Source organism: Hevea brasiliensis, chromosome 8, assembly GCF_030052815.1.
Source record: "Hevea brasiliensis isolate MT/VB/25A 57/8 chromosome 8, ASM3005281v1, whole genome shotgun sequence".
NCBI classification, from domain to species: Eukaryota; Viridiplantae; Streptophyta; class Magnoliopsida; order Malpighiales; family Euphorbiaceae; genus Hevea; species Hevea brasiliensis.
This window is the reverse complement of record NC_079500.1, coordinates 97,349,171-97,363,555: the sequence shown is the minus strand read 5'-3', so window position 1 is coordinate 97,363,555 and position 14,385 is coordinate 97,349,171. Positions and strand designations below refer to the sequence as shown.

Sequence of the window (14,385 nt, the reverse complement as noted above, 5' to 3'; positions counted from 1 at the left end):
AATTTATCTAATGGAAATTTTAATATTTTAAGAAGGTTTTATACCTTCAATCCCCATGCCGTATTGGGCCAAGGTTGTGAGGCCCTTTTGGTAAAGTTTTCGAAAGCGCACTGAACGTCTTTCTAAACGGTATCGTTTATCTTCTTGATATGAAACGACGTCGCATAACCGACCAAGTACGTCGGTCGAGGGCGTAAGCGAAACCCTTCTTTTTATATCTCCCTACAGAATCGTGCTTACCTCGAAATCCAATAGCCACCACTGTACAGTAACACTCACCACCCTGCTCCATAAACCCTAGATCTCTCCACTTGAGCGATGTCGCTTGACAAATCCGCTCTAAACCAGACGAAGCCGCTCCGGTGGGGTGAGCTTGATGAGGACGACGGTGAGGATTTAGACTTCCTCTTGCCGCCCAAACAAATAATAGGCCCCGACGAGAACGGGATCAAGAAGGTAATCGAATACAAGTTCAACGACGACGGTGATAAGGTTAAGATAACGACAACGACCCGTGTCCGGAAGCTTGCCAAGGCCAGGTTGAGCAAGAGAGCAATGGAGCGCAGAAATTGGGCTAAGTTTGGAGACGCCGTCCATGAGGATGTTGGAAGTAGGCTTACGATGGTTTCCACTGAGGAGATCCTTCTCGAAAGACCTAGAGCTCCAGGTAGCTTTCTAAATATAATATTTGACGTTGGTTTGGTTTGTTTGATTGTTTTTGTTTTGATTGCTTTGAAAGGTCAAGAAGGTAAAGAAAATTGATTTAATATTTCTTTTTAGTTTGTCTCACAGTTTTGTGTAGCGAAAGTATTGATTTTTATGGTGCTAAATAGGATTTGATGTATACAAGATTTAATTTGGACGTGGAACGTATGATACTTCCAGTGATTATTGGGTTACTTAGATGATTTAATGGAAAATCGGGGAAAAATAAGATAATTGATTTTTTTGTGTAGATTTATAGATTGTGAAGCTGTAATCTTTGTTGTTTTGATTTGGTTACTTATAGATTTTGATTTCTCTTGGGTTGAGAATTGTTTGGAAGTTCTAAGGTAAAGAAGTTTGGAAAATTATTTGGTTCTTCTGTATTGGAATTATACATGAGAAGAATAATGAGTTTATTTTTACATTCAATTTAATTCTATTAAGAATTCAATTCAAAAGGTTTTGTAAGAAAATTTCATGTTTTTAAAATATATTTTTAAAATGATAGAATTTATTTTAATTTTATTATTTGGAACAATTGAACAAATGAAATGAATGCCATTGTTTTCTTATTCTGCTCTTGTTTACAAAGAAACAAGTATAACATCAGTAGGGTGTTTTGGGTTTTTAACAGAATACTTCATTAAATGAATTGAATTCTTGCAAAATCATGCCAAAAATATGAATTCATTTCTTTCAAAATGACTTTTTTATTAAATAAAAGAATTGAATTCTATTAATTTTAAACTTTTCATATATGAGAATTGGTCAAATGGAATTCAGTTGAATTGAATTATTTCATTTTTAGACTCTCCAAACACACCAATCAGGAACTGGGGATATTAGGGCATAGGTGAAGTCCAACTATATTTTTGTGAGAGAAAATTTTGATGAAAAACACTCACTTTAGAAGTGAATATTTTACATACAGCTTGGCAAGTTAATATACATTTACCTGGGGGCATTAACGCATCTGGGGTTTTAGTATTTTTATTCTCAATATCAGTATAACTAAGTGTCAATGATTTTTTCCCCCCTCTTTTTTATCTGGTTGTGTTTAGTTTTGTTATGTTTGTCTGAGTTTACTTGGGACTTTACTGTATTATTTGGTTGCAGTGGCCAATTAGCCATGTGTGTCATTCACCTAAATTTTGTGTTGGTGGCATCTAATGTGAGCTAGAAGTCTGGTTTCACCTTTAGGTTATCAACTACATCCACTTTTTAAATGAATTTTTTGGGAAAGTAGGACTGTTGACACTTTCTTGCTATGATTTTTTGTCTTGCTGCACTGAATTTCACTGTCTTGTTTGAGTTTGCTGCGTTAGGATTTGCATTTTTTTTTTTTTTTTTTTGGCTAAAGGTGGCTAATTAACGAATCACTATTTCCTTGAGGCTGTTATCTTATGTGAATAGTCAGTGAGCATAAAAGTAGCTTTCTGTTAGTGGCATTTCATGGTGAACTGGAATTCTGGTTTCACTTTAGATCATCAGCTACATCTGTAAAATGTTCAGTCTGTATTTCATTAGGACTTGCATATTTTATTTGGTTATGGTGGCCAATTAGCCAATCACATATTGCTGCATGGATGCTGTTGGATGTGAATGGTCAGTAAGCCACCAAAATTACCCCTGTTGGTGGCTCTTAATGGTTATCAAGAATATTGATAAACCTTTTAGAACATCAACCACATTCAAAAGATGTTCGGTCTTTCACTAGCACTTGCTTGCTTTGTATGGTTATGGTGACCAATTAGCCACTCACATGTTGCCATATGGCTGTTTTGGATGTGAATGGTCAGTAAGTCACCAAAAGTGAGATTGTGTTGGTGGCATTCAATGGTGAACAAGAATTTTGGATTCACGTTTAGGCCATCAACTACATTGATATAATGTTCTATCCTACAATTTCTAGAGGTCCTTATTGAACACCTTAATCTCTTATATGTTTGGTTGAATTGTTAGAAATGCTTTGGCTGAGTTTATTTTGTAGAACAAATGCTGCTTGGAATATTTTGCAACATGTGTCTAGCTTGTGCTTATTTGCAACAGCAGTGTCATTTTAGTTTTTGAATTATTTATTGGTGGATCTATAGCTGTTCTAGTTCCTTCTTGGAGAGTCTGCTCTAGTGCCTTCGCAAGAGGATATAACAGATATAGTTGTATGATGTGAATACCTTGGAAATTTTGTCTTTACTTTGATAATGTAACACTCCAAAATATTATTGCACTTGTTGATTTCCTTCAGTGATGATACTGCCTTACAAAAGCATATCTTTAGTGCACGAGGCTCCCCCCTTTTCAATGGTCATATATTACAGGCAGCCTTGCCCTCTATTTTTGTCATAACTCCAATGCAATGACCTTCTGATCACAAAGGGGCAATCTTATTGTTGTGCCAATCTTGCTGCTTAATCTACTTAAATGTCTACACCACTTATTATTTGGGGTCTTCATTGTAATGTGGCTTTTAATAGAACTTTTCATCTGGTAGTTCTCGTGTGGAGAAATCTTACTTTGGCTAAGCATCTGATCTAGGATAATTTTGTGATATACTGCCATCTTTTATTGATGATAATTTATGTTATATATACTACTATTCAATATGTTGGTTTTTCTTTTTCTTTTTCTTTTATTTTATTTCATGTTCTATTGTTGACATCCTGACAGGTGCCAAAGTGGAAGAAACTAAGTTGCCTGGGGATAACTTGGCCCAGTTAGGTAAAGGTGGAGCTGTACTCATGCTGTGTAGAACTTGTGGTAAGAAAGGTGACCACTGGACATCACGATGCCCCTATAAGGATCTTGCTTCACAGCCTGAAGGCTTCATTGATAAACCGGCTGCATCAGAGACTGTTGCTACTGCTGCTGGAGCCATCAAGGGTGCTTATGTGCCACCAAGCATGAGAGCAGGTGCAGAAAGAACTGGTGGATCAGATATGAGGCGTAGGAATGAAGAGAATTCAGTTCGTGTAACCAATTTATCAGAGGACACTAGGGAGCCTGACTTACTTGAACTGTTCCGTACATTTGGTCCTGTGAGCCGAGTTTATGTTGCTATTGACCAGAAGACTGGTGTCAGCAGGGGTTTTGGCTTTGTCAACTTTGTAAACAAGGAAGATGCTGAGAGGGCTATCAACAAACTTAATGGATATGGTTATGACAATCTAATCCTTCGAGTTGAATGGGCAACACCCAGATCTAACTAGATAAATAGAGTTGCCCTTTGATATCTTCTGGTGAGCACAGTTTTCCTCTTTTCATTCTCTTCTTGGGGCCTCCTTCTTGTTCTCCCAAATCTTTGTTGATAAAAGTTATTTATATTTAAGATTTTGTTGTTGATACAAGATCACATATTGCTCTTTTTGATATTTTGTTATTGTTGCCTTCCTAGTTGGTTTCAGAAATGGGCATACGTTATGAAGTCATAGTAAATAGTCAATTATCTACATTATGGAACAACATGCACTTACAAAACAAGCAGATATATAAAACAACAGACCCCATCCGAGGAGGGTACTAAACTCCAGATTAGGAGACCTTACAAGCACTGTAACAAAAACACAAACTAAAGAAAACTAAAAACAAAAACACAAACTAAGGAAAACGAAAAACACAAATAAAGAAAGAGGTAGACGAGGAGGCTCGATGGCCAAAACACTGAACCTCTCCTAGAACTGAGAACTTGGTTGTAACTATTGATTCACAAGTCATCATGTTCGCTCGTAAGCTAGTTTTGCACATGATGTTTTGTGGTTATGATATTCAAAGTGTAGTCGATATCCTCGGCGACTTCTTTCATGGAAGGCCTGTTCTCTCTCTTTTCCTCCAAACAAGCCAATGCCAAGAGTGCTATTGCATTCATGCTTTCTAGCTCCAAACTGCTTGAAGCTTCTTTCAGCATGGGATCAATTATATCTATCAACTTCTCCTTCTCTATCATCCTCTGAACATAAATGGCCAAGTTCACATTATCTTCTCCTCTACTTAAATCAATTGCTCTTAGAGAAGTTAAAAGCTCCAGCAATACAACTCCAAAGCTATAAACATCACTCTTATCAGTCAATTGAAATTTCTTGAAGTACTCTGGATCTAGATATCCAATAGTTCCTTGGGCACAAGTTGATATGTGGCTCAAGTCGCTATAAGCTAACCTTGATAATCCAAAATCTGAAATCTTAGCATTCAATTTGTCATCAAGAAGGATGTTGCTCGACTTTATGTCTCGATGATATATTGGTGGAACAGCAGAGATGTGGAGGTAACTGAGACATTCTGCAGTATCCTGGGCAATTCGTAGACGATGTATCCAAGATAGTTGGCTTTGCCCATCAAGTCCTAGGCCTTGTAAATGATCAAGAAGAGTTCCGTTTTGAATATACTCATAAACTAGGATAGGTTGCTCAAGCTCAACGCAACAACCGAGCAAACGAACAAGGCTTCTATGATTGACTTGGCATAGAATACGAACTTCATTGAGGAGCTGATCAGTGCCTTTGGAATTTCCAACCTTAGCACACTTGACAGCAACAACAGTGCCATCCTCTAAATAGCCTTTGTAGACTTCACCGTAGCCTCCGACACCTATGAGGCAATCTTTGGAGAAGTTTTTTGTTGCTTTCTTAATTTCTTTACTTGTAAAGTGCTTTGCTGATTTGCTTCCATCAACACTCAAGATTTCTTCGCAGTGTCTGGCAAGACGTTTTTGTGCCTCTCTGATGCGTTTATAGCGTTTGTGGAGTAGAATGGCAATAGTGATCAGCAAGACCAATGCACTAAGGCTAGAAGTTAAAGCTACACAAAATTCGATCGGGTATTTGGGTTATATATCAGACAAGATTACCATCTTTAAACAAATGTCACTAATGAATGAAATCTTCCCAATATTTTAAAGTGAATATGCATTTTGCCAGTACCTGTTATGAGTGTTTTCTTCGTTTGTCTGTCACATCCTCCAGGACTTTGACATCCACCAGCTGCATAATATTCCAAGATTCATTTAGGTTAACCTCGTCGAATGAATTTCCCTGGATTGAATTTTATAAATTATCTATATATTATGGCTTTTTAATAGTTACCAACAGTTGAACTTACTTTGGGTACAGTTTCCTTGGATTGGATTCCATTGAAGCCCAACCTTACAATAGCACCTCCGTACCCCATCAGAACGTTTGAGCTCACACGTAGAGTTCGCATCACAATCCACCTGAGATTCACACACTGGTTCCAGAGGAAGCACCCACTGGATCTCCACACCCGGGTTTGGCCACTTATCCACTGGCAAACCCCAATCCAAACCAATGAAACTTCTATAAGCCCTACACCCGTTTTCTAGGACGCGTATCCTATAGGCCGACGCTGACCCGCCCGCTTTGAATGTACAACACAACGATGACTCTCTGCACCGAGAGTACTCTTCTCCCTTAACGTATAAGTGGCACAAGCTACTCTCCGAACAATCCAACGGTTGATCAAGTATCGACTCGGAGCAGTTAAAAAGCATGACAGTGTTCTCGCCGGTAATGTTGAACGGTAGGGAAGAGCTCAACTGGATGCCTTGGTGGATAAAATCAGATGAAATGCAGGTATTTGATAACAGATTTGCAGGTTGTATTACCAACCGTTGACTCGATGGATTGATGGAAATGATCGGGTAGGAATTGTTAAGCGTGTCGAAAATGAGTACACCTGCGTTGCACCGTATCTTGTATGATTGGTCTCCGCACGTGGGGTTTGTGCTGAGTGGGTAGGGAACTGAGGTAAGGCCACAGTTGGGGCATTGTTTGGCTGAGAATGCGCATATGACAGCGGACAAAAGCAGCACCGCCACAAGGAAGAGTTGGTTGGATGGTGTTGGCTCCATGAAAATGTAGGCTTTAAGCTGTGGGGTTGGAAGAATATATACATATAAAGCAAGGAGAAGAGAAGAAGCTGAACAACATTGACGCCGTGGTCAAAAGTCTAAATTTGAAAAAAGAAAATAATGCAAGGAAGGAACAAAGACTAGAGACACCTAACTTTTTATACAGACAATATTCCAGGAAAAAACAAGGGAATAAAATAGAAAAAGAAGAGTAGTTGTGGAAAATTATGCAGAGCTCAAATGGCTTCTCCTTTGTCTTCACTGTGAGATGCAGTGATATAATTACAATATGGGCGAATCATCTATTTGGCTGAACCATGGAGCCGAATCATTAATAGGATCAAATCATTCGAACCACTAATATGGTTTTGACCCATTAACTATCCGAGAATCTGATCTACGTATTTAGAGAGTTATATTAATATGAATATTCTAAACTTTATACTATGAAGCCTAACCGAATTGACCTAACCAGTTTTAAAATTATAGAAACCAAAACCTTAATCCAAGTGTTACGGCTTGATTTGCTATTTCATTAATTTGGGCAAGGCTTTTTTTTTTTTTTCTTTGAATTTTTTTTTTAAAATTTTCTATATCATCAAAGGCTTTCTTCATACACGTATAAAACATTCACTATAAAGAAAAACAAGAAATTAATTTTCATAACTTTACAGAAAAAATAGCCAATTTTGGCCTATTACATATATTTGGTTTGGTTCGGGTTAAGCATGATTTTTAATGCTTTAACTCGAAATTCAAATTTTCTTTTTTCTATAACTCATAATTATTATGTAGCTTTTTAAAATCATTAATTTCGTTTTGAATTTATTTTAATTTATTCAAGCTTTGTCAATTTTTTTTTACACTCAAAATTACTATATATTATCCACTATATATTATATAAAAAAGAGTAATTAATTTGATGCTAATTTTCGATTTTTTTATTAAATAATTCATTATTCAAAATTAGCTAGGTTATTTCTTTTTTTTTAAATTGCATGAAGTACATTTAAATATATTTTAAAATTAAATTTCATCACATAGAACCAAAATTTAAGATATTTTCCTTTATTAAAAAAAAAAATTATATCTATATCTATAATATATAGAAGTGGAAACATTGAGAATGTCAAAAAAATTATTCAATATTTTTATATTCACAAAAATACCAATAAAAACTTATCAATAGCCACACAGATATAAGAATTCATCGTTAGTCTTAACAACAATACATAAGTGACGAATACTTTCAGCATTAAGGATCTATTCCACATAATTTTGTCACTAATAATTTTTAACGACGACATATCCATCACTAAATCCTAAAATAATTTTACTAAAAATCTTATTATAATTTCTAATATAATAATTTCATAATCTTAATCTTATAAGTATTATTAACTCATTTAAAATTATTTAATTTATTATAATAAAATTAATTAATAAAAACCTTAAACATTGAATTTTCGTTTTATATATATATATATATATATATATATATATTTGTGTGGAATAATAGGATAAATAAAAATATCTTTAACATTATTATAAAGTTACAACTAAAAAATTAACATAATTATAAAATTATTTGAAAAAAATTTAAATATTTAATTAAATAAAAAATTTACATTTATATCGGCGGATATGAAATTCTAACCCTATTTGATGACAACTATTTTATGTGCTACAAATTTGTAACTATTTGTTTTTTAAAAAATATTAATAACAAATAAATTTAAATTTTAATTAGATTCAAATATAACAATCACTTTATTAGTTATAAATTTATAGGGTTTTTTTTTTTAAATCTATTAACATTGGTAATAGTATATTTAACCAAACTTAGATTTTATTTTATATATAAATAAATTTTTTATTTATCTTATTTTTATTAAAAATTAAAAAAAAAATATTTTTATATTTTCAAATTATTTTATAGTATAATAGATTAAAAAATATTTTTATTGAAAATAATAATAAAATTAATAGAATTGCAATTGAATTTTAACTAATTTATTAGGTAAATATAACTAAGAAAGAAATTTATATAAATATCTATAAAGTGACAAATGGTTTATAATTTATATTTTATTCTTAATGCTATTTAAAATTAATTTAAGATAATAACGTAAATTAATAATTAATTAATTTTGGAAATAGAAAAAGAATCCCATATCATTTAGACGGGAGAAAGATCGGCAAATAGCCCATCATAAAAACAACTTATCTTTTCTATTTTATAATTTAACTCATGAGATTGGATGTTTTAATTATAATAAGGCCAAATGAGAAAAACTAAGTAAATAAATAAATCCTAATGCTGATTAAAAAAAAAATCCTAACTGATTTTCAATTTTAGTTAAAATGTTTAGTTTTATTAATTTAATTTTAATTCTAAAAATTAAGTTATTAAAACATATTTTATTAATCAATTCTTCATTTTTCATAAAAATATTTTTATGTATTAAAAAATTAATTCAATTTAAATATATATATATTTTTTTATGTATAATTGACTTCAATTGTGCTTTGAACTCAAGACTTTATAATCCAACATGAAATTTTACAATTTTACATAAAATTCTAATATAATTGAGTTAAATTAAGGATGGCAACAAATAAGGTACTCGTGAAAATCACCTTACTAGGAACCTGTCCTAAATCTAATTAAAATTTATCTTCAGCTACTCAAATCCATCCCAAATCGATTATTTCTTTTTTCAAATGAGTAATAAACACACAAGATAGATGACTTATAAAATATTTATTAAGGGATTATTTTTTGTTAGGTAAGATAAGATAAATATAAAAAAGCAGCTTGGACACTACTTATAGTAGCATTCAAGCTCTCCACATCAGCGAAAGATTTTTTTCAAACCCACTTGTTTAAACAAAAAAAGCCAATGATAAGCAGCTTGGACACTACTTATAGTAGCATTCAAGCTGTCCACATCAGCGAAAGATTTTTTTCAAACCCACTTGTTTAAACAAAAAAAGCCAATGATATCGATGGGCCTATTTAAAATTCCTTCCTTTATTGGTTACATAGTTTCTTTCTGTTATTTATGATTATTAACATTAATGGATTAAATGCAAAATGATTTATCAATATATCGTATCGTATCATTATGTATTATATAGTATGGTTTTTACGTTAATATGATTGGAAAAAAGGTATGTCATGGGATGATTTAATAACTCTTTCTTATTTGATTATATGTTATGAGATGATAAAATAAATATAAAGATTATTAAAATACCCTTATTGGACCTACGGGCTTTAATCTATATTTTGATGACGGTAAACAATTAGTATACTACTAATCTACCTTGAAAGTATTTTATTAATATCATAAGTCTCAAATTCAAAATTATGAAGTTACTTCAAAATCAATATTGAATGAGAGTAAGGAATTGAAGCAAAGATCTGGGAGACTCTACAACATGTAATTTTTATTTTCTTTATAATTTGTGAATCTCAATTAGTTAATTATGTTGACTTAAGTCTGGGTATTTTCAAAATTTCTTAGTGTCTATGTTTTTACTTATTTCTTGACTAAAGGGGAGTGAAATGAAATTTTCATTTTTGAGAAATGCAAAATTTGTCTTTGAAAATGTTTTTGTTGAAAAGTTTATTGAATTAGTTTTCCAATGGTTTAAATGGATCAAAAATTTGGTTTCGAGTCAAGAAGTAATGCGTTTTTTAAACTTTTGTGTTTTTCAGTCCAGTGGGCACTTCGGTAGCTGAAGTCAAAGTTAAGTTTTCAAACTTATATTTTTGGCACCCCAACTTTCGATAATCGAAGTAAGGAACTTCAGCAACTGAACCTGGATTTCTATACTCGAAATAATGGGGTTTTAAGTGGTTGAATGGCTATAATTGTATTTAATGCACCCCAATGGTTCTTTGCTTACCAAAACTATAAATAGAGATTATTTATTACTAGAGCGAAGTTACAATAACTTACCATTTGAGAATTTATTGAGTTTTAAAGCTTTTCCTAACTTTCTCTCTCTGGAACTTGAGCCATTTTCATTATTTTCTTGAGAGCTTATTTATGAGCTGTAATTTGTGAGTTCTGAGACTTAGTTTGAAGTTGTTGAGTGTATTTATTGTTGCAAGAGTGTGCTAGAGCTTTAAGTTGCTTTTGTATGAAAAGGGATTTGCTCTCATGGCTTGTAAGGGCTTTATTCTTCACCAAAAGAAGAAAGTTTAGTGGAGTTAACTCTTAATGAGGGCCTTCAGGAGAGTACGTAGGCTTGGGATACCCAAACCTCTATAAATCATTGTGTTTACCTTCTTTCCTTTCTCTCTTCCTTGTGTTTATTTTTTACTAATTTCTCATAGCCTCCAAAAATTTTAATTAGAATCCAATTCACACCCCCCTCTTGGGTTGCTATAAGAGACAACAAGTGGTATCAAAGCTAGTTTGCATTCAACAAAGATTTAACCGTCTTAGAGTAAAGATCAATGGCAACCCTCAATGCACAAGAAGGCCAATCGGTGGTAAGACCTCCCTTCTTTAATGGCAATGACTTTCTTTATTGGAAAAATAGGACATATTACTTAAATCAGAAGGAGTAGATTTGGGAGATGTTGATGAGAATGGACCATTCGCCCCAACCAAAGTGGTAAAAGGTGTACATGTGGCAAAACCAAAGGGTGAATGGAATGAGCAAGAAAAGAGAATATTAGCCTTAAATGACAAAGCAATTCATGTTTTTTTGTGCTCTTAGTAGAAGTCAGTATAACAAAGTATGTATGATGTCTATTGCAAAGGAGATTTGGGATGTTTGGTGATTACTCATGAGGGCACTAGACAAGTAAAGGAAAATAAGATAGCTTCCCTAATCTATCAATATGAGTTATTCAATATGAAATCGGATGAGACTATAAGTCAAATGTATGACAGATTTAGGGGTGACCACGATTCAGGAATAGCTAGTTACAGTTCCTGAACCGCCAGTTCAGGTTTAATGAAATAATGAATCTGAATTAAACCATCATTAGATGATTTGGAAAACGATTCCTGAACCGTTGGTTCTGATTCGAGCCTCGATTTAAAACGGTTTGAATGGTGATTTAAAACAGGACGGTTTAAAATGGTTTGGAGAACAGTTTGGGAGAGATTTAGGGGTGGTTTAAGGGTGACTTAGATGAAAAATTAGAAGAAAATTTTATTAATTTAGAATTTAAGTTATGTTTGTAAAAATATTTTAATTTTTCTTAGAAATTTTTCAATCAAAATAAAATAAGAAAAAAGAGAAAGAAAATAATTTATCCTTAAGAAAAATTTAATAAAAAAAGACTTGAACTTGATTAAAAAATTAGAGATGATATTAATTTTTTTTCAAAGAAATTGGAAAAATGTGCATGAACTTAATTTTGCCCATATATCCATTTACGATTTAGAGATATTAAAATTTTCAGTTCTATTGCTTGCCCTTTTTCTAAAAATTATATGATAATTGATAATCAAAAGTATAAAAGAGAAAAAAAATAAAATAGAGGGTATTGAAAATTTTATTAAGGATATAAAATAATAATAGAGTAATTGAAATAGTATTAAAAATTTCAGTGAGCATATAAAATAATAAAGTATTGAAATTGAGAGAGTATTGAGAACTAAAAGGAGTACAAAAAATAATTGTTTAAAGAAATTGAGAGAGTATTAAGAATTAAAGAGAGTGTAGAGAATAATTATATAGAGAATTAGATTTATATAAATGAATTAAGAATGGGGTGAGGTATTTATTGAATTCTTTTGTATTTAAATCACCAGTTTGGTTTGATTTAGAACCGTCTGTTCAATCTGGTTCAAAACCACCAATTCACGATTCCTGAAAAATATAAACCTGAACTAAACTGCAAAAGGACTGTTTCGGTCTAGTTCGAAGCTAGTTTCGATTTTGACTCATTTCAGTCCGATTTTGATCGAATCTATTTCGGTTTGAAATTGGATTGTGGCCACCCTTAGATAGATTAGTGGAGATCATTGGAGGAATCAAATCCCTTGGGAAGACATTCACAAATGAGGAGTCAGTAAAGAAGATTTTAAGAAGTCTTCTTAAGGAATGGCTACCAAAAGTAATTTCACTCAAGGATTCAAAAGACTTGAGCAAGGTACAACTTGATGAACTTTTAGGAAATCTCATTGACTATGAGATGCCTCTCAAAAGAGAACAAGTGGAGGAACCAAGCAAAGCTAAGAAGAACATTACCTTTAAGGTCTCTTCCAAAAATTCAAGTGATGAAGATGAAGAGTTTGATGAGGAAGAGTTGGCTTAGTAACAAGAAGAATAAGGAAGATGCTCTTCCAAAATAAGAAGTTCATTCCAAAGAAAAATTTCAAGAAGGATAGGGGTGAGAGTAACAAGAAGGATCCCATTATATGCTATGAATGCAATAAGCAGGGTCACATTAGAACGGATTGTCCCAAGTTGAAGAAGCCCTCCAAGAAGTTCAAGAAAAAGGCACTCAAAGCAACATGGGATGAATCAAGCGACTCCGAAGATGAGGATAGCGGTGATGAAGTTGCCAAAATGTGCTTCATACCAATGGAGGAAAGCTCAAATGAGGTAACTTTAAGTGATGATGTTGTTGAATTTTCTTGTGATGAACTTGTTAATGCTTTTAAAATTATGAATGATAAACTAGAGTTGAGTCATAAGAAAACAAACTTTTGAAAAATGAGCTAGTTAGTTTAAAAAAGAAGAATGAGACCTCATCTAAGGATGCTAGACCTTTAGACATTGATATGCAAAAATCCTTAAATGAGCTCTCTTTAGAAAATGAGAAGTAAAAAAATTAAATTGTTGAATTAAAGACTTCTCTTTCCAAATTTTCTAAATGTAATTTTGGACTCTCAAAGGTCTCTTAGCATCAATTATAGACTTAGATATAGCAAATTTGCTCAAACACCTCCTTCCAAGATCATATTTGTTAAAGCTACTAGTTCTAGTGAGCCTAACCCCCAAGAGTCTAGCCCAAAGGTGTCCAGTTCTAAGAGGCAAGAGCCAAAGACATCTAGTGGCAGTGCACCTTGCAGACACCATATTTTTTTCGGGTCACTAAATTTTTTAAACACTATATTTTGATGGGCTCTATAAAAAATAATAAATAAAATTTAATTAATTAAATATATAAAATGCAATTTTATTAATTGGGTTGTTTTCTTTTTACATGTTCATCTAAGTTGTAATTAAGTTTGAATTTTAATTACGTTTTAATTAAGTTTCAATTTTAATTAAGTTTTCAATCAAGTTTCAGTTTTATTTCTTATGATCATATAAGTCTTAATTAAATTTTATATGCTTATTTAAGTTCTGATTAAATTTTAATTTTTATGCTCATTTAAGTTTTAATTTCATTTATATTTAAGTTTTAATTTCGATTTCGTTTTTTAAAAACAACCGGGTTGTTGTGTTTTTACTTTATTTCAAATGTTATTCTGTTCTCATGATCATTTAATTTTTAATTTTTAATTTTTAATGGAATTCCAATTTCATTTTTATTAACAATCTGATCTCAATTGGAAAAGTGGAATTGCTACTTAACAAAAAGATCGACCTTAAAAGATCATCAATTTTATTATTCCAAGTAATTACAGCTATTCAGTAGGCAGAGCTTCACCAGCCTGAGCATTTTTTACACTATCACCCTTCCCCTCACTTTCACTTTCAGCTACAGCACTCGAGGTGAGCTTCTCGAGTCAGGAAAAGTCCTCGTTAAGGTACCTCTTTAGTAACTCGACAAGTAGATCGCTATAGGCCTGTACATAGGCATCGATTTCTTTCTCTATTGCCTCATTCACCTTTGC

The 14,385-nt window shown here is 32.5% G+C and overlaps 2 protein-coding genes across 2 annotated transcripts; one reads left to right on the top strand and one right to left on the bottom strand.

The window, feature by feature from the left end:
• The first annotated feature begins 226 nt into the window (after window positions 1-226).
• Window positions 227-4,081, top strand: LOC110644035 (uncharacterized). The gene is made up of 2 exons (XM_021796637.2): window positions 227-667; window positions 3,373-4,081. The coding sequence occupies exons 1-2, from the start codon at window positions 319-321 to the stop codon at window positions 3,909-3,911; spliced, it is 888 nt and encodes a 295-aa protein (XP_021652329.1). The 5' UTR covers window positions 227-318; the 3' UTR covers window positions 3,912-4,081.
• Window positions 4,082-4,127: 46 nt separating this feature from the next.
• LOC131182369 (wall-associated receptor kinase-like 20) lies at window positions 4,128-6,684 on the bottom strand. The gene is made up of 3 exons (XM_058151771.1): window positions 5,797-6,684; window positions 5,619-5,678; window positions 4,128-5,496 (listed from the first exon to the last, which is right to left on the bottom strand). The coding sequence occupies exons 1-3, from the start codon at window positions 6,563-6,565 to the stop codon at window positions 4,433-4,435; spliced, it is 1,893 nt and encodes a 630-aa protein (XP_058007754.1). The 5' UTR covers window positions 6,566-6,684; the 3' UTR covers window positions 4,128-4,432.
• Between the last annotated feature and the right edge of the window lie 7,701 nt (window positions 6,685-14,385).